The sequence below is a fragment of the Cygnus atratus genome, chromosome 11, assembly GCF_013377495.2.
Source record: "Cygnus atratus isolate AKBS03 ecotype Queensland, Australia chromosome 11, CAtr_DNAZoo_HiC_assembly, whole genome shotgun sequence".
NCBI classification, from domain to species: Eukaryota; Metazoa; Chordata; class Aves; order Anseriformes; family Anatidae; genus Cygnus; species Cygnus atratus.
The window spans coordinates 13,109,198-13,127,995 of record NC_066372.1 but is presented as its reverse complement, the minus strand read 5'-3'; the positions used below and the strand labels follow the sequence as shown (position 1 = coordinate 13,127,995).

Sequence of the window (18,798 nt, the reverse complement as noted above, 5' to 3'; positions counted from 1 at the left end):
TTATCATATCACCAGCTTTTGCATTGATGTTTTGAGGTGCATATGCTGCCTTGAAATATAGCAATATCCTTGTTCTCTGGGAAGCTGAGGCATCTCCTGTCATGTCTGTCTGGAGTCCTTGCTCTGTTCCCCACAGCTCTTCAGCCTGTTGGCAAGTACTTGTAAGAGTGATACGAGAAACAGTAAGTTCTTCTATATTTCATGAAAATTACTGTGAGGACAGAGTCCTCACCCAGTGCCCTTGCTGAAGGATTTCGCAGCCCTGTTCCAAGAGGTAATAGCCAATTTGTCAGCTGGACAGACGTAGTCCCAAACTCGCCCCAGGTTATGCTGCCTGTTCCCTAACAGACAGAAGTCATTGAGAAGACTGGCAGCTGAAAGGGTCATCCAAAATGTATCTGTAGGAAACCAGGCTCATTACTTCCACTACTCATGGAAGAACTTGTAAATTGTTTATTGTTCTTAACTGTCCTCACTGAAAAAGAGAAGTTTTTACATTTGTTTTAAATAAATCAATGTGCAAGTGTCACGCAGCGCATGAAGGAAACAACCCACAGGGTCTGACTCCAGGGGTGCTGGGAGGTGACCTCACTGCATTGGTTTCTTATGTCTGGCTTGGCCATTTCAAATGGAGAAGGCAATGTAATTGCAGGATAGTCTTGATACTCTGTCCTCCTGTTGCTGAGACTTCTCTGTTATTCATGTTCATCCTTTTCTGTCTACTCTAACAGTGAAGTCAACAGCTGAGGCCATAAAAGGGGTCCATTAGAAGGTAGCAAGACTCCAACCTCAAACACCAGAATGTGTTTTCCCAAGCAAGAACATCTTGCTTTTTGGCTGCCTTATTGGCTCTTTTTCAGGCACCTCTCAGCTGTTTGTGGGGAGGGGTTAGAGTTAAGGGTGTAGCAAGCTGGGAGGTTATGTTCTTGGAAATGCCATTTCTCTTTTCATTCTTGTCAATTTACAGGCTATGCTTTTTTTGGGACATTCACCCTGTCTGAATTTCTCATGGGAGCTGTGATCAAGGTCTTCTCTGAATGATAAAAAGAGATGGTTCTCAGTTGGAGATGAGATAGTCTGTCCAAAACCAATATTGACAAACCTGCATGCTGCCTGCAAGACATTTGCATTATGTTGATACCAGATCTCATGCTCTGCTATGTTCTGTAAAATTACGGGTTTGACATTCAAGGATTGTTGCTGTAATCACATGCAGCAGCCACGCATAATTAAAAAACCTAAAGTGGGGATAGGAGGGCTTCACCCATTCATGCAGGTACCTTGAGGCATGGGGTGGTGCAGGTCTTACGGAGATGTTTATTCTACAGGCAGAAACACTGGTCCTGCTCAGATAAGCGTGTGTGTTTGACCAGTAAAGGGACTGAGTGCAGGGAAGGGGATTAGAGAGAAACAGGACTAAGGATGCAGGTAAAGCATCAAAACGAAATAGATACTTACTGTTCTACTAAAGGTGAGAGCAATGAAGAAGTGTGTAGAGACCTGAGTGGAAATAAGAGATTTTAAAGCCAGTTTAGCTGCTTGCAGTTAGTTTAGCTGTTCCCTTTGTCTCAGTCTCATCTGCAACATGGACCTGCTAGCTGCCGTGGCAACTCCTCACTTGAGGAATTCGAGTTCATTTAGGGCATTCTCAATATCGTTGTTCAGACACTTTCAAATATCTAAAGTAGCTGCAGGATTTTGGCTCAGTCTTTCCAACCCTGAGAGCTTGGTGTCTTAGAAAAGGGTGGCCTTAGGAAATGGGAGATCTCAATGACATCACTGAGGGAAATAAGGCAAAATCTGTCCTTCTTCCTGATGTCCTTGTCCCAACCCATTTTCATTTCTTCTCTCTTACCATATGCACAACTTTCTCTAAACCTTGTCCTCATTTCTCCCTGCTGTTTTTATATCAGAGTGTAGCTTTGCAGCCCAGACTCACAGTGTAAGCAATATGTAGCCAGTTAGGAATTTCTACTATCTTCTACATTAAAGAGGAAATCAACGCCAGCTTGCATCAGTGGCATACACAGCCCTTGTCTGATGTTCTTGTGAGGTAATTTGAGGTGACTTCTCCCGTTGGGAAGGTGAGCTTAGATACTTGTTAAGAAAATAGTGTAATAAAATGTTAAGTAGCAGAGAAGAGCAGATGTGTGTTGCAGAATTTTTGTAAGCCACGCTCATGGGGTCGCTAAATGCTAGAGAAAATTAAAAAATGCTTGGAATACTTGTGAGTTGAGTGGGCCTTGTGTCCAGGAGAGCACCTTGTGAAACGAGTGGGTGTCTGAAAAGACCAAAGAGGAGAATGAGGAGGCGGACTTGATTTCTAGGCCTGTCAGAGGTGCACAGCAACAGATGGCTGCAGTCATCAGTGAGTTGTGGGGCATTTTGCACCCAAAGGTGGTAAGGAAAGATGGGGAAAGTGAGTAACGGGGGATGGAGAGGACCTTTCAATTATTTTAACGAAAGTAGTAGTAGTGATTTTCTCTGGGCTTTAGAATAATCCAGTGCCAGAAAATTAATTGAAGGGACTAAATGGCGTTGTTTCTTGTCTAATTCAATTAGAGATTGATCTCCAGTTGCCACGTTAAGAGTAGGCTATGAAAGTTAATGACATTTCTATGTGCATGTTACGTACTATGCTAGCCTGTCTTCCCGCACCCCTGGGATGCTTGCATCCTATTTATTGGCTCCCTTGAGCCATGTATAGGACAGCGAAATCCACGAGACCAGTGTTATGCCTTGCTGCAGCTCATCTGCATGAGTCTCGCTCATGCTCAGAAGCAAAGAGCCTCCAGACACCTGTGAGACAGACGCAGGTGGAGGCAGCAGGATCGCCCCGGTTAGCTGGTGACCTCGGGTTTGCAGGAGTGCCCCCAGGCTGCTGGGAGAGTTGGGTACTCCGCTCCCGCTGTCCCGGGAGCAAGCGGACTCTCAGCTGGTTAGGGCAGGAGCTCCCTGACACCGTTCCTTCGATCGTTTAACCCACCTGGGTGTGAGCCCTCACTACAAACACCTGTGATGGCAGCAGTGGCACTGTGGGGGCTTCTCCTGGTGCCAGAAACAAACCCTTGCCTGAGGCCGTCGTCAGGCAGACCCCGGAGGTGCACGTGCATCAGGCTTTCTGCAGGCCTGGCTCATTTCATGCGCCATCCCTCCATTCCTCTTTCTTTATTCCAGCAAATCTGCGTTCCCCTTCCCAGGCAATAGCTGGGACTCGTGTACCCATCGCTCCCCCCTTGGCTGCTGCCTGTGGCTCCTCTCCTGCCTACATGGTCTGGAGCAGCTTCCAGCGGGCACAGCAAAGGTCTGGACTGCGTGGCCGGGGGGCATGTGCCAGTGTTATGTTCCATGCAAACAATAGCATTAATGAGGTACATCCTGGAAGGGGCTGTGAAGTAGACACAAACCAGCTGTGGCTCTAGTTTCATATTGAATTGTCATATGGCCCTTTTGTGTCATTCCTAATGTATTCCATAGGGCCTTTTCATAAAGGTTTAAGAAGGGAAGAACAATCCCTGCTGTGTGTATACATAGCAATTTTCATTAAAAAAATCTCTAAGCTTTTCTCTTTCTGTGATTTGCTTTTCTTTTGTAGCAGATAAAAAAATGATGGCCTCAGCATCCACAGCAGGAAACCAGCAGCTTTACTCACAGGGAAGCCCGTTTCAGCCAGGACATTCAGGAAAGACTTTCAGGTACTGTAGTCCAGATCCTGAGCATATCAGCTGGTGACTGAGTGGGGGCTGTTCTCTTTCAGTTTGGTGGAAACTAAACTGACCGATGGTGGGAGGGCTTTCTTTACATTTATGAACTTTTCTTTGCGTATGCTTCACTCCTACATGACATCTCAGCACTTGGGCTAGGCTTACAAGCTGAGAAGATTTGGATCTCTCTGTTAAAAATAGTGACTGGTAAGTGCAACTGGAAAAAGCTAAGAAACAGTGAAGGGAAGCAAATCTGAGAGGTGATGGGGAGCCTCAGAGATCCGTCTGAGGAACATTCACCTAACCTGGGAAAGTGCAAAGATTTGTTGTGCACTTCAGGCTGTCAGTACGTCTGCAGGGTGCCTTGAAGGGCATCGTTTTTTCCATGATCCAGCCTCGTGTGGACACCACTATTAAAGGGAGCAGAGGAGTGCTTCATCCTTAGTTTCTGATGAAGCCTGGGACGCAGGCATGAACAGTTTCCTGAGGCACCTTCCAAACATGTATTAGATGGTGGTGTAACACTTCCTGGGGTATTTTTGAGTTATTCAGAGCACATGTTGTTGCCTACCAGCTGGCAATACAGATTTGGCTAGTAGGAAGTTTCAGAATTTGCATGCTCTTCCATTCACTTCTTGAGAGTGTGGTAACAGTGATTATATTTACCTTATTGTCCTTCATGTCACCATTCTGCAACTGTGACACTGAAGTTTCATTCAGAGGCTGTTGATTCCAGGAATTAGAAAACATCTGCAAATTATAATTTTATGTAAACCATTGTGTTCTTAGAGTTATAATTGCTAATAATCTCAGTGGGGAGAAAAATAATCCCTCTGCTTGTATTGTAAGTTACTCTTGGTTTTTACTTGGACAAAACAATACTTTCCTGACAGTGAACTGAAATGTCTTTTAGTTGGATATTGTATATTAGTGGATGGTTGACGTGCCATCTTGGGGTTTGGCATGTGTTTTGTTCATTTCCTTTGTTCATTCCTGATGTTTAACTGTGGCTTTATTTCTCCTGTTCTATTACATCGAGTAACAACATGTAGACCAGCATTTTTACCCTTGATGAGCTGTCCTTCCTGAATGCTCTCCAGGCAGATCCATTAGGTTACTGAGCCCAGCAGCCTTTAGGCACTGTTTTTTAGACTCATGGTTTCAAACTGTATGTTCCAGATGCTGTTCAAGCCCTTCAGATGATATGACTTGCCAGTGTGGCTGAGAAGGTGTTGGCATTAGGGCCAGCCGTCACGAACAGCTATTGTGTGCTTCCAGAGGTCAGCCAAAGTTAGATGGACTTTCTGGTTCACATTGCCCACTTGGGAGACTCTGTGCTAGTAAAAAATAAAAATAAAAAGTAATAATAATACAGACTCTGCAAGGAATTTCTAGACACGCACTTTTAGGCAGCTGAAGACAGGATAGGAAATCCCATATTCAGATGCCTGCCACATTTTGCTTACTACTGTGGGAAGTATTTAGTCGGTCTTCTCAGAGGATTCAGATTCCTGCATCCTCTTTGCTCAGCCTGGTTTACTTCTTTTCCCAATCTGCTCCCTTCTTTATCTGTAAAATGATTGTGAAAATGGACAATAGCAATGACATAGATTGAACCGTTTCATTTGATGTACAAAAGCATTTTTATATGTTGTCTTCATTTATATTTATTTAAATATTTATATAGAATATGTAAAATTGTGAATATACATATATACTCATATACAAACAGCATAAGTGCATATTCACAATGTGTGGTTATATATATTCAGTTGTTCAAGTGTTAAAGTCCTTTATAATATTTTCTTTCTGATTAGAAATGTCGGGGAAATATCTCTGCTGAATTTTGCTACAATTAGGAAGCACTAACATATAAACAAATTCTTTTGGAAAAGAGTTTAATTCCACATGTGTAAATTTTTAATTCCACGTTAATTTCATTTTTTTCTTGATTATTGCTTTGCCTGGATATATAGCTACATATTCTTTTTTAGCATTAGTTGACAGAAATGTGAATTAAAAACTTTAATTTATTATGTATAACACACTTCTTCATTTTCAAGGTAGGAAACAAATAAGGACGTATTTGTAATTATCTTTTTGTGCGTCTTCATTTAGGATGGCATTTCAGCAAATGCTTAAATACTGTTGACTTTTAGCACAAATTCAAAATGAAGTACCTGCTTGAATACTCTCTGCAATCATTTTTTTTCAGTGCATTAGATGATAAACTTGGATGGAGCTAAGTGTTTATGTACAGTGTGCTAGATTACATTTTTTTTCTTGCAGGGGATTATAGAAGTCTAATTCAAAATAATTTTGTCGTCTGTGTCTATTTGAACCTTCATTTTAGAATGCCAATAATCTTGATAGTTTTCTAGTGGTTCTAATTATTTTTTTAATTAATACAGGATGAGCAATTACTTTTACTGAGATGATTATCAGAATTTCAGTATCTGGAATGCTATTCGTGCGTTGAGAATATATCCTACAAGCTGGGCACTGTTTCTGTTTCTTTAGTTCGTCTGTGGTACATGTGCCTGGTGTGAACGACATCCAGTCTTCTTCATCAACAGGCCAAAATCTGACACAGATATCTCGCCAGCTAAATCAGAGTCAGGTGGCCTGGACAGGAAATCGCCCACCATTTCCAGGACAGGTATTGATTAAAGCTGTTCTGTTTTCACGGTCATTAGAGATTTGCAATCCCTCTTCTTTTTACAAAGGGATTAGTAAACTCCATTTATATTGTGATTAAATGTGTTTGGTTCTCAGAGGGAAATCTGTTCCTCCACTTCTGTTCCTTGACAGGTTATAATAATTTGAGACAGCAGCCGTATGTGTAACTGCATTTAGTTTGTAATAGTGTTCATAATAGCGACAGTCACTGTACTGACATAAATCCCAGTAGAGGTCTCAGTCCTGCATTTATTTGTGTGTGTGCACTGAATGAAATAAAAAAGGACAGCTGCTATGCGTTAGTATTAAGCTCACTCCTTCTTTCTTTCTTGGACCAAGGTCTGGCCCCCAGCAATATTACCCACAGTTAGCAGCATTGTCTGGAAGTGGCACATACAAATCCAGGCATGAATTTGGAGCAGAGGCTACTTAGTCCATTGCCCTTCCATTAACCCTGCCCGGTGCAGCTCACAGTGTGACGTGTACTGGAGGAGATGTGCTGGCACATCTTTCGATGAAATATCCCCTTCAATAACATCAGGGCTGCATTAACCCAGAAATCACCTCTTGTTCTGGGTAACAAGAAATAAATGTTTCAGAACTCCGTTAAAGACAAAGAATATAAAATTACCATGTTTGATCCATTATTTGTGCTGTTCTTAATCACTGACTTTCCTTTGTTTAATAGGCTAGAATGGCACGGTGGGATGGGCACTAAATAATTTTTGTGTAGCTGAGTTAGTTCCACATTAGTCACATTGATGCTGCATAGCCCTCGGTGTGCCATGATTATTCTGTTACACCTGCTTAACAAAATACAGTTGTAATGTTGACACTTTTTTTTTTTTGGAACGATATGGAGGATGCTAAAAATGATGTAAAAAAACTACTCATCTCTCTTTCCGTCCAAGTCAACGGAGTCTATATGTGAGCATGGGGAAATTGGAATTCATTCATCCATCCTAAATAAATAAGAGTTAAGCCTTGCAGAAGTGACACATCATGCTCTCATTGTCATTGTGGAAGCCTTTCGAAATGTACGATGTATTAAGTTTGGAACTGAGCTGAAGACTTAATAGCGTCTCCATCATGTTATATGCCTGTTGGGATCTCTTTTCCTCCCCCAGGTCCCTTGCATTTGTCTGAGAGAGTAGCTTCACTTGAGCGCATTGATTGCCAATAAAAGTGCACATCATTAAAAGTATCTAGAGATGTAATCACCTTTAACTTCTATTTGTGGAACTGATTAGGCAGTGAGTTTTTCTTGGAACTGCTGGATTTGTTCATGATGCCGGAGACGGGAAAGAGTTTATAAGCAGATTTTATCTGTAGCATTATATGTTGTTTCAGCACATGATTTTGGATGAGACACTTCACCTCCCTTAGTCTCAGCGTACATGTCTCAAAGCAGTCTTGCGGTGTTTAATCATTTGTATTACATTCTTGGAGATCCTATGACAATGCCATTATGTAGATGAAAATGACACCAAGTTGTTTTTTAATACCCTTGAATTAACTTGGCTGCACAATTAAATCAAAGTTAGACTGTTTATTCCCTCCTCCCAGGACTGGTGATTCACACTCCCTCCCAAACCTTTTACAAGGCAAAATAACTTTGCTCCTTGTACTTCTTAGGCAGGGAGAGAAAGCAGCTCATGAGCTTTTGAAACTTCTTTGGCCAATTTCTCCCAAGCACTGAAGACTCTAATCACCTGAAAACAATTTATATTCTACAAGGCATTCACATAACTGATTTTATTGTGGCACTGCAAAATCAAAACATAGCAAATAAAGGTGAAGTCTTCATAGCTGTTCAGTTTGAGATTAATCCTCGTAATAGAGACGAAGGAAATCATGTTTTTGCAAGTAGCTCTCTTATTGAGTACATGCAAGTTAATAAGCAGGAGAGCTGTGTTGGTTTATAGCTTGTTGTGTTCCTTATGCAGCAATAAGTTGGCTTTGACAGAAATTAAACGTGGCTGAGATGGGGATAATGTGCCTGTTTGTATCTGCAGAATTTATGAAGTCTTTGCCTTGTTAAAACGTGAGTCTGCTGTGCTGCTCAACAATAAAACTTATTCCTTTCTTATTCCCTTATTCCTCAGCAAATTCCTTCTCAGTCTGGGAAGGCTCAGTCATCTCCCTTTGGGATTGGAACAAGTCACACCTACCCAGCTGATCCATCATCGTACAGCCCTCTTTCCAGCCCTGCCACCTCTTCTCCAAGTGGGAATGCCTACTCTAGCTTAGCAAACCGAAGTGCAGGGTTTGGTAAGTTTTAAATGAGGTAGCACAGAAATGCACATAAAAAGGAAACTCTCCAGTACTAACATAGTTTAAAATCCTCCAACCTTTTCTTTTGGTGAGTTGGTTGGGAAGCCCAGGATGTAAAAGGGTTCTGCTTTCTCCTGTTGAGCACAGTGGACTGAGATGACATGGTCCCTCCGTGATACCTCTACTCTACTCTACATTTAGTAGACTTCAGAATGTTGTGACGTTCTGTGATACGAGGGTACTTCTTTCCCCCTGTAAGTTGTCATGATAGATTCAAAAATTGCTTACATCACTAGTACATGTCCTCCCAAGGTGTGGCCAGGAGGTTCAGTCTCTTTTCACATCTAATGAGATTCCTTATATGGAATGTTCAAATTTACATTCCTTCAATTTTTTAACTTCCCTGACTGCATAATATCATCATGTCCTTGTCCAGAGATGGCTTGCTAGAGTGTGGCTGGACACAGGATTTTCTGTACCTACACTGCTGCTAACCTGATCAAAGAAGGTGCCATGTTTTGAAATGGGTTTATTTGCCAATTATATCGTCATTCAGTAAACTGAATCTAGTGGGTGACCCCTTCGTGAAGATTTCTGGACCCAGCAGCAGAATAATATTAAAGTAAAAAAATTATGGATCTGTCAGTGAAAAGCACAGATGGAGTCCATGAAAGATGTTGCTGGCTGCTGATAATCTGCTGGCTGATGATAACCTGCAAAAAGCATAGGTAGCATCATGCTAATGTTTTTTCTCTTCTCTCTTGAGAATACCATGGAAGCAGCTCTGCTGCAGATCAGCCTCGCTGAGTGCAGACCTGTGCTGCATTGCTTAGAACAGTACAGTGAAATGGAGCTCTTCCCGCAGAGCTTATTCATGATTCCATTTTCATTTCCACTAGGCTTTGTACATTTGTTTATGAGACAGCCTTGCATTTCAGGCCTAAGCTACTTGGCAAGAACCCTTTCACCTAATGAGAAACATTACCTGACCTACATCAATTTGGATGCTGTTAATAACACAGCCTTCAGAAAGACGAATGTCTTCAACCTCCGGCTGGCAGTAACCATTTTGCTGAAAAGAAGCATCATTTGCCTCACTGAGTTAATTTCAACGTATTCTTCTGAGAAAACAAATGTTGCAGCTTTCTTTTAAAGGGTAACTTAGATGAATTTTATTGTGGCCAATAAAGTGACTGTAGGATTTCTGAGTCAGCTGAATTATTTGTTGTAGTAATGTCAGTAAGGGAAGAACTGTAATTATCTACTTAAGATGTGGTAGAAATAGGTCGCTACAGCTTGTTTACTCTCCTGTAAAATGTTCGCTTTATCTGTTTTGCATGGCTTAGCTGGTAGTCAAAAAGACAGGATTAAGCATGCGTTCCTTTATTTTCTAAAGCAATGACTATGGGATAGTGATTGATTTGACATTATAGGATCTGGTTCTCAGAGATGTGACATAACGTGGTGTGTGGAAATTTGGTATGGGAAATTTGGCATCCTTGGCAGAGAGTTCCGATAATCTGGAAGAACCAGAACTACGCAGCTTGGTTCTTTGCGGTGTTGGGAAGACAGGCAAAAAATAGTAGAAATAGCTATTAAAAAAAGAGGGGGGGGGAGGGAAATAGAGTAAAAGTGTAAGCCTGGCAGCAAGCTTTCTAAATAGTTCTTAGAAGGAGATATTGTAAATAAGTAAAAGAAAATTATGCAAAAAAAAAAGTTAAGTTCAGGACCAACCTGTAGAAGTACAGGGTAAAATGAGTTCAGCTAAAGTGTGAGCTGTGATTGTGCTCATGAAAAGTGTATGTGTAATAGGTGATTGAATTAATGTGTGTGGTATCATGTTTTTTTCTGGCATATTGTTTAGAAAAAATATCTCCCCGAAGTCATCATTTTAAGTGTATTTACCATAAAACCTTGTTGTTCTCATTACTTTCTGTGAAATTTAAATGGCCTCAGACTTTTAAGAAGCCATCAGCACATGAACAGATAATAATTTGCTATAGACTGCCTGTTAAATAAATCATTTTGCATCTGTAATATTGGTGGACATGACAGCCCAGCACAGCACTCTGCATTTAGTACAGCAGCGTCTGCATCTAATAAGGCAAGTCTGTTGCCTGTTGATCTTATGATTTTACATCTGTTTACAAAATCTGAAAGTGTGCTTCTCAGATAAACAGGTAACTGAGCACCCACTGCTACAGCAAGGATTAGTTTTAAAGAGACAGCATTTGGATGCTGCAGTTTGTTTAGCTTTTAATTGAAATGGTAAATATTAATGATGAATAATGGCCTATTTGTGCCTACAAAGCTGTAGAGGGATGCTTGAAAATTGTCCTCCATGCTTGGCTTATGGCGTCACGGTGCATTTTGCTGTTAACAATTCATCTGCCATGTCTGTGCAGTGAGGGCGGTGAGCTTTGCTCTCGGGTTGGCACCTACCCTGCCATCAGTGCTGAAACTGCCTTTGGCTTCCACCCAGCAGGGGCAGGGTGGCACTCAGGGGGCTTTTTCGGAGAGGCATTTCCAAACGTGGGCATCAGCGGATGAAGCTTCCAAAGCAGGTCACTGTTTTGAAGGAGCTGCTCTCTGATTTCTGCCTTTTCTCCCCTCCTCCAGCTGAAGGTGGACAGAGCAGCGGCCAGTTCCAGGGGAGACCATCCGAAGTCTGGTCCCAGTGGCAGAGCCAGCATCACAACCAGCAAAGTGGGGACCAGCATTCGCACCCGCAGCCCAGTCAGACGGAGGTGTTCCAGGTGAGGAGAGCTCAGTGAGCCCAAAGTCCCTCTAACAAGTTCTCATTGCCAGTTTGAATAACCATGGCTCTTGATGAGCTGGGGGGCTAGCAGTGCTTGGAGCAATTACCTCTTGCTGTGTGCTGCTGTAGGTTTGCATTGCTGGTGGCTGGTGTTAGCTACAACTGAGATAGTTGTGGTTTTTGCCAAAGAACAGCATCTTTGGTGATTTAAAATGTTGCTTTCCCTTCTTTTTTCTGCCTATACTTAGAGCATAGGTATTTTGCAGAGAAGCCATAAAATAGTTCCAACTAGAGTGTCTTCCTTATCCTGGTGCTGACCTCTGAAATCCCAGTCAAGTCCAATTAGACATCAGTCTAATTCGGGATAGTTCCAGCAGGAAAGGAGTCTGATGCTGCATAGAAGAAAGCGCCCAATAAGTTTTTGAGGCTAAATCCATTCAGATACTGGATGGTTGGCAAATAATCTTCTTCAGCTACCTGATTTTGCAGCATCAAGTATTATTTTTGGCCTCCAACAACGGATGGAGTGGTCTTTATAAGTTAGCTTATAAGGTTGCTGTCCTTGTATAACTAGTTTTTAAATTAAATGAAGACAGCTTGCAACAAAACAATGCAGATAAGTACAAAAAAAAAGACAGCTCAAGCCCCAAGCAAGGTTTAGAAGTGGGGCACCTCATTATCTTATTTGTCTGCAAGACTGGGCTCGTGCTCAGTTGCTCTCAGGAATGCTGCAGAAGAGGAATTACCCTGAAAATGTTCCTTTGTGAAGCCATGGTTCATTCACACAGGAACAAGTAACGTCACTGCATCTAGAATAACTACCTGTCTTCGTGCTGCACGGCCAAGGCAAGATAAATCTGTTATATCTCTCTATAAGCAAAGTATAATCACTTTGCATGTATTTTAACCCAAAAGCGTCTTCAGGATAATTCCAGTGGAGCTGATGGCAGCGTAGTTCGATTGCCCGCAGAGACACAGGGCTCCCCGCAAGCAGCATCTTGCTTTTTGTGTCTAAGGCAAGTGCTGTGTCCCAGCAAATGTTTTTTGAAATTATGGGGAAGGAGTGCCAAGGATTAAATGGGAGAAAGGAAGAATTAGCCTCACCTGCACAGTACTTGGAGGTGAATTTGCATTTGGAGAGATTTAGGGTAATTACTGAATGTGATGAGAAAGTTGGATGAGCTTGACTGAAAGGCCTCCAAGAAACTGCTTGGGCTGTTTGTGCCTGAAGCCAGCCCTGGGTTAGCTGGACATGAGGAGAGAGGCAAAACTCGAAAGAGGAGCTACCCTGCCAGTCTTTACCTGAGGAGACCTTGCCTCAGAGGCCCCAGCAACAGAAATGCCTTCAAAGGGATGGAAATTTAAGCAGGCAGGGGCAAACAAAACTTCCCTTTGGCTGGGGAGGAATGTGGGGAAAGATGAAGGCTGACCCTGGCAGCTTGGGAACTGCCAGTACTGTCCACTGCCTCATTCTCTACTGCTGATGGCATGCTACGGAGACCTCAGTTGGATTTTAATCTTCCTTTATTTTGGGGCTACTGCTCAGTACACAGCTGCTCTCGGTAATTATTCCTTCACAGAGCAGATCTGGTGAGCTTTCTCATTTGTTCTTTAGATTTTGTTTTATTGTAAAGATCCATCCATGGCAAAACTTGGCTTTGCAGTAAGGGCTTATTATTATAAGGACTGACAGGAAAAGCAAGCGTAAACTCTGGTTTTCTCAGCAAGGGATGTCTTTTCCCTGTGGCTTCAGTCTCCGGCGGAGAGGAAAGGTTGAGTATTTTCGAAGCCTCCTGCAGGGACCTCACTTGGCTCAAGACACGTGGGAGCAGTTACCATGAAATCCCATTTCTTCTGAGAAGTTCCTGCCATTTCCTCTGCCACTGCATGTGCAGGAAGGCTGCTTGGGCAGCTTGTCAGCCAGGGTGGACATCCAGGCTTCAGTGTTCCTCAGAGGATGAAGAGCAGTAGTATGTTCACTTACAGAGTGCTACTCCCCAAACCAATGCTGACTTAGCAGAAGCTCCTTTTGGTAGGATGCAGGAGTGTGAGAGACGTTGAATATTTCCCATGTAGTGCTGTCCTCAGTGAAGCCAGAGAGTTAGCTTCTCTCCATGTGTAACTACCCACTGCACTGGGAATTGTCTCAGCCTGGGACTAGTATGGGATGGCTCAGCTGTGGTTTACTCAGAGGAGCAATCTGAAACTTCTGCACTGCTGACATCCCACATCCAGCACAGAAAAGCTCCAGCAAAACAGTGGCACATAAACCTTAGCCCAGTATCCTGCAGAGGCCTGGTTTTATCTTATTTATCTGACCTTTGGCCTTTCCTGGTTTTACACTGAAGAGATGAAGAGGAAATGGTTTGTGTCTGGGTAACATGTGAGAAAGTGACACTTTACTTTGATTTTTCCTTATCATGCAGGACATGCTGCCAATGCCGGGGGATCCGACGCAGGGTACTGGCAATTACAACATTGAAGATTTTGCTGATCTGGGCATGTTTCCACCATTTTCTGAATAGCTTGTGAAGCAGAAATGGAAGCTCTTCTCCAAGGCCCTTTCAGTGTATTTTTGGCTCTGCTTTTTCTGTGTTGCATTTCTGTAGAAGCTACTAAACCAGAAGACGCATTTCTCATATTTCAGATAGTGGTGTAGGGCTTGCTCTTACCTCCTTGGGGTGCGTCAGTGTCAACAGAGGAGCTCCAGCTTGTTAGTGTTCATTGACAGCTCCATTATTTTTTTTTAATGTCATCTACCTCAGAGATCAAAAACTTTGCTTGATTGAAAAAAATAATCTCTGAGACTTAAATATTTGAATGTGAATGATACCTAATATTTCCTTTTGAATGGTAATTTTTAAATAGATAATGAAGTAACAAAGACTAACAGAGAAAAGGTAAGGTAATGTCTTGTTACAGTGCCTACCGCTCAATTTCGATGCCTTGCTTTAAGCTTAAGTTTCTGGAAGCAGACACAATATTCTGTTTTCTTTGATTCTTGTAGTTCTTAGGTCACTTTAAATGTGAGATTAAGCAACATAATGTAGGCCTCTCTCACCAGAAGATTCAGCTCCGCCTTTTCTAACTTAAACTTGAATGTGTGTACATTTTGGTACTTTATGTATATCTTGTGCTGTATGAAGTGATTTCCTGTACTGGTTTCTTTTGCCTTTAAATAGGGTCCATTCTGGAGCATACTGAGAAGGCTAACAATATGTGGAGGATTTAGGTATTGGAGGAGTCTCCATCACTTCACATAGTGTTCTTACTTTTAATTCAGGTTGTTCTCTATTCAGAACAAGCATTTACTTACATAAGCTATTAGTCTGGTTTGAATTTTTGCACTGAATTGAGGCCTATAACTCTATACGTTTCTCACTGGCTGCTTTAATTTCTATTGTTCTTGCTTTCCCAAAAATATTGCCTCATAAAAATGACTATAAACACACCAAGATCGTAATTTCTATATTAGCTGCATTTATTTTCTGTGAAGTACTTTTTATACTGTGAAACCTCACATTTTAACAGTGCAAGGTGGTGGCCTATTACAATGAAATCCTTCAAGCTCATTTGCTGCAAGCAGTGAGATGGTTTTGTAGTGTATAATTTTTTTTAGAGTGAGTTGGTAATAGATATCAGTTGGACTCCTGTCCACTGTGTACACGATGATAACTTGAATTTTTGCTTGGATTCCCAAGCAAACTCTTCTGTTAAACCCTGTTAACCCTATTATGTTAAATATGGGATTTTCACCTTACCAAGTGTTTTGAGGACTGACTATTCTGAATGCTATATGCTTTTCCACAGAGGTAAGTGAATCACCTTCCTCCTGAACTAGTCATTTACCACATACACTCATCAGAAATGTGGTAGAAAGTTCTTTATTTGGTATCTCATATGCATGATGAGTTACAAGAGGTTGGGTTGAAAGGTCAACATTTTTATCCATTCCTTTGGGATAGGAGGAGAAGAAATGGCTCACAAAGGACAAGGAGCCCAGAGTTCCTGTGTACAGGGTTTCTGTGACATTTGAGGTTGGAAGGTGGTAGTCAGCCTTCACAGAGGGACAGGGTCAGCTTCCTAAAGCCTTTGCATGTTCAGGAGCCATTACGGACCTCACAATAGCAACCCCAGGGCATAGCCCCCAGTCTAGAAGATCTCAAAATCCACAGCAATTCTTAGACTTCGCAGCGCCCTTCCGCTGGGAAGGGCCACGCACACTAGTGCTGGCCATTTTGCCAGGCCGAGCAGCCAGGCCTCTGTTCTGCGGCGTGTCCTGGCCACAGGCCTCGTGCTGAAAGGCACTGCAGGCTGCCGGGCCACAGCCAATGTGACACAGGGACACTGCTTTAACGCTTAGCCACAGGGTGCTTTTCCATCTGGATTTGCTTCCCCAGCCCTCGGGTAGAACAGCATGTAGTTTTCAATGTCCAGGAAGAGCCTTTCCTACTGTTTCTCTTGGTAAACCTGGGACCAATCTCTTACTCTACGTGCAAGTGGGGTTAGGGACTCTTTTTTTAGGATTTTTTTTAATGTATCTAGATGCAGTACTGCAGAGGCCTCAGGTCTCCTGGTCTGTACTTGCCTGACCAAAACCATGCTGAAAACAAATTTAAAAAAAAAAAAAAAGTCATATCTCTTCTCTCCCAGAGATAGGGAAAATACCTTCCTAGGTAAGCAAGCCATGTGCTTATGCACTATTCATTTAAATACATGGATGTTTATTCTCTTGGAGCCTTCTTCCTTTCCGCCCATGCTGCTCAGACAAATGACTGCTCACTGAATTAGATAAACAAAGCTCTGCTGTCCTCAGAGTGAAATTCAACAATTTCTGTAAAAGGTGCATAGATGCTGTGCAGGCTGGAGGGAGATACAGTCAGCATCTGCATGATTGTATAATTGGGAGCATTCTGTAGGATCTAATCACAAGGGAGAGAGCAGTAGATGAGCAGCTCATATCTCTGTGCAGAAGACACTTGATAAATTTCAGTTCTAGATTTTTTTTAAAAACATTTGTCTATAAAGTGAAAATGAATCAAAAAATGCTGTTCCTCTGTTTCATTTAACCTGACAGACTGCTCTATTTATAATTTATTTTTGTTCCTGAATTCAATTTAAAAGTAAGATCTGTGTAATTTTCTTTTTCCTAATATCAGCAATGATAACTTCCTCAGTGTATCATGTTTTTTATACTACTGTTGAAGGCTTCTTGTGTACCGAATTTGACTGTGCAGTTACAAGTGCACTGTTAGCAGAATTTCAGGCACGTCTCCCCTTTTTTGTTTTGTTTTATTCTTCTACATACAGTATTATATTTTTTTTTAAGCCAGTATGCCAGAGGCATCAGAGCACGGGCTGCTTCTTATCTTGTAGAGCACCCCTGCCTTCCTGGTTGGGAAAGGGGGTGGCTATTCTGTTATAGGGCAGACCGGAGAGCACCAGGTTTGGGTTTTCCTTGCAAGCCTTTTTCACCCTCGTTTCTGATGTGCCATCCAGATCCAGAGCTTTCTTCTCATTTCCACCCTTCCTTACCTCCCAGCCTGGTCCCAGCCATCACATCCTTGTAGCACCTTGCCATGCACAGGTGGGGAGGTGTGGGGCAGCCCTTCCCGAGCCAGCGAGGAGGGAGCGCTTAACAAGCTTTAAGAGTTTGGCAGCTTCGTGCTTCTGGCCAAGTGAACAAGCAAGCTCAGCGCCTGCTGCTGCTGGGCATCCTGCGCTGCCCTGGCTGCGTGCCGCCGTCATGTCAGTGGCTAGCTCCTCTGCAACAGCCTGGTCCAGGTTCTTGTGGCACAACGCGCCATGTCGCCTAAGCTGTGCTGTATCTTTCTGTCACGTGCTTGGTTACTAAAGCAACTTACTTATACTATAGCTGAAGTTATAAAGTGCATTTGGAATGCTGACGTCTTTATTACGTGCCGTTGGTGTAACTTTGCTGGCGCTTTGGCTGCTGGTTTCCAGAATTTCACAGGTGGTGGATTTCTTGTTTCTTTCGTGGTTTTTTAAGCTGGAAATAAAGCTGTGATTTCTGATCGAACTGTGTTGCAAACACAGTGTTTCTTGAAACTGAATCTTTTGATTTTTAAACTGCAAGTAATAATGGTCCAGGTGAGTTATTTCCATGAGTGGGCATGTAGACTGAGATTTTAGATACTAAAATATTTACACTCGTTTATTCAAACAAGCAATCCTGTTTAACAAGAGGGACTCCATCACATTACTTGTTACAAGTGCTACTGGCAGTACCAACGTTTATGCTTTAACCAGATAGTTCCATTTGTAGCTTTGTTGCTTTTTTTTTTTTTGAAGTACAGTATGAAACTGTAAATACTTCTTGCAGTACTGCCTTTTTAACTCTTAATTACTTTTGGCACAGTGTTAAATAGTGTTGGATTTACCCAATTGCTATGACATATATTTTTATACATAGGTGTACTCTTTTTTCGAGAATAATACAGCCATTTTGTCATTAATGCCTTATCAGTGTCATACTGCTGTTGCTCTTTGTTTGCAAGGTATCGAGTGGACTAATTTCTAGTTCGGATATTTTCACTTTTCCTGGCAGTGCTCAAGTTCGGATTCAGGTGATTTTTTGCCAGAGTCACATTTTTCACAGTTGTTGGCTGTGAGAAGAGGAGAATGCGGGCTTTGTTTTGTTTCTATTAATGGAGCAAAGAAAAAGCGATGGCATCTAATTGTCTGTAGAAGGTCAGTCTTTTCCTACTTTACACCGGAGTGTGTTTCATGGAACTGATGACTGGGCACTGATTACTTTGTGTAGATTAATGGTCTTTAAAAAAAAAAAAATCTCAAAAATGGGCTTCTGTCATGGTTAGGCACTTGGTTACTTATCTGTTTAAACTCTTCATATTGATGTGAAATTGTGCTGTGGATAAAGTGTATTTTGTACTTCTGAATGTTCTATATTTATGACTAACAAGTACAGAATCAGTTGTGTGTATGTATAACTAATAACTGCCTTTTTAAATTTCATTAAAATAAAAATGTCATGAGCTGTTGTTACTTCCTGTCTTTTTGTAAATAAGTAAGAGAGGCTCTTGGGAATCGTCAAGTAGGAGTTAACCCTGAATGATAAGATTCATGGCAAAAATCAGAAGATCAGGCACTGATCTTTTCTTTGAAATCTGCTTCTATGCTGTGGGGTTGTGCGTGGGAAGGTCCCCTTTCCTTGTACCAAGGCTGTCCAGAGGGAGAGGAATGTTAGTTTGAGATCTCAAGTTTTGAAAGAAGTTCCAGAGAAGCATTAATCAACAGCCCTGTTCTGCTGGTCGTGCTGAGGTGTGTGATTTGGTGTCTGTATTGTACAGTGCTTCATTAGAGCACAATTGATTTAGAATTGATTCATAGTCTGTGGCAATT

At 42.0% G+C, this 18,798-nt stretch overlaps 1 protein-coding gene across 8 annotated transcripts in view; it reads left to right on the top strand.

Annotated features, from left to right (window-relative positions):
- Window positions 1-18,441, top strand: part of ARNT2 (aryl hydrocarbon receptor nuclear translocator 2) — a 107,269-nt gene extending 88,828 nt beyond the window's left edge. For 6 of the 8 annotated variants that reach the window (XM_035554640.2, XM_035554639.2, XM_050712957.1 and 3 more), the window contains 5 exons: window positions 3,596-3,695; window positions 6,225-6,363; window positions 8,489-8,654; window positions 11,277-11,413; window positions 13,842-18,441. In XM_035554640.2, coding sequence (XP_035410533.1) covers window positions 3,596-3,695; window positions 6,225-6,363; window positions 8,489-8,654; window positions 11,277-11,413; window positions 13,842-13,940 — 641 coding nt within the window. In that variant the 3' untranslated portion in view covers window positions 13,941-18,441. The remainder of the gene's footprint in view (window positions 1-3,595; window positions 3,696-6,224; window positions 6,364-8,488; window positions 8,655-11,276; window positions 11,414-13,841) is intronic. The other 2 variants (XM_035554641.2, XM_035554636.2) reach the window with 1 other exon arrangement.
- The last annotated feature ends 357 nt before the right edge of the window (window positions 18,442-18,798 follow it).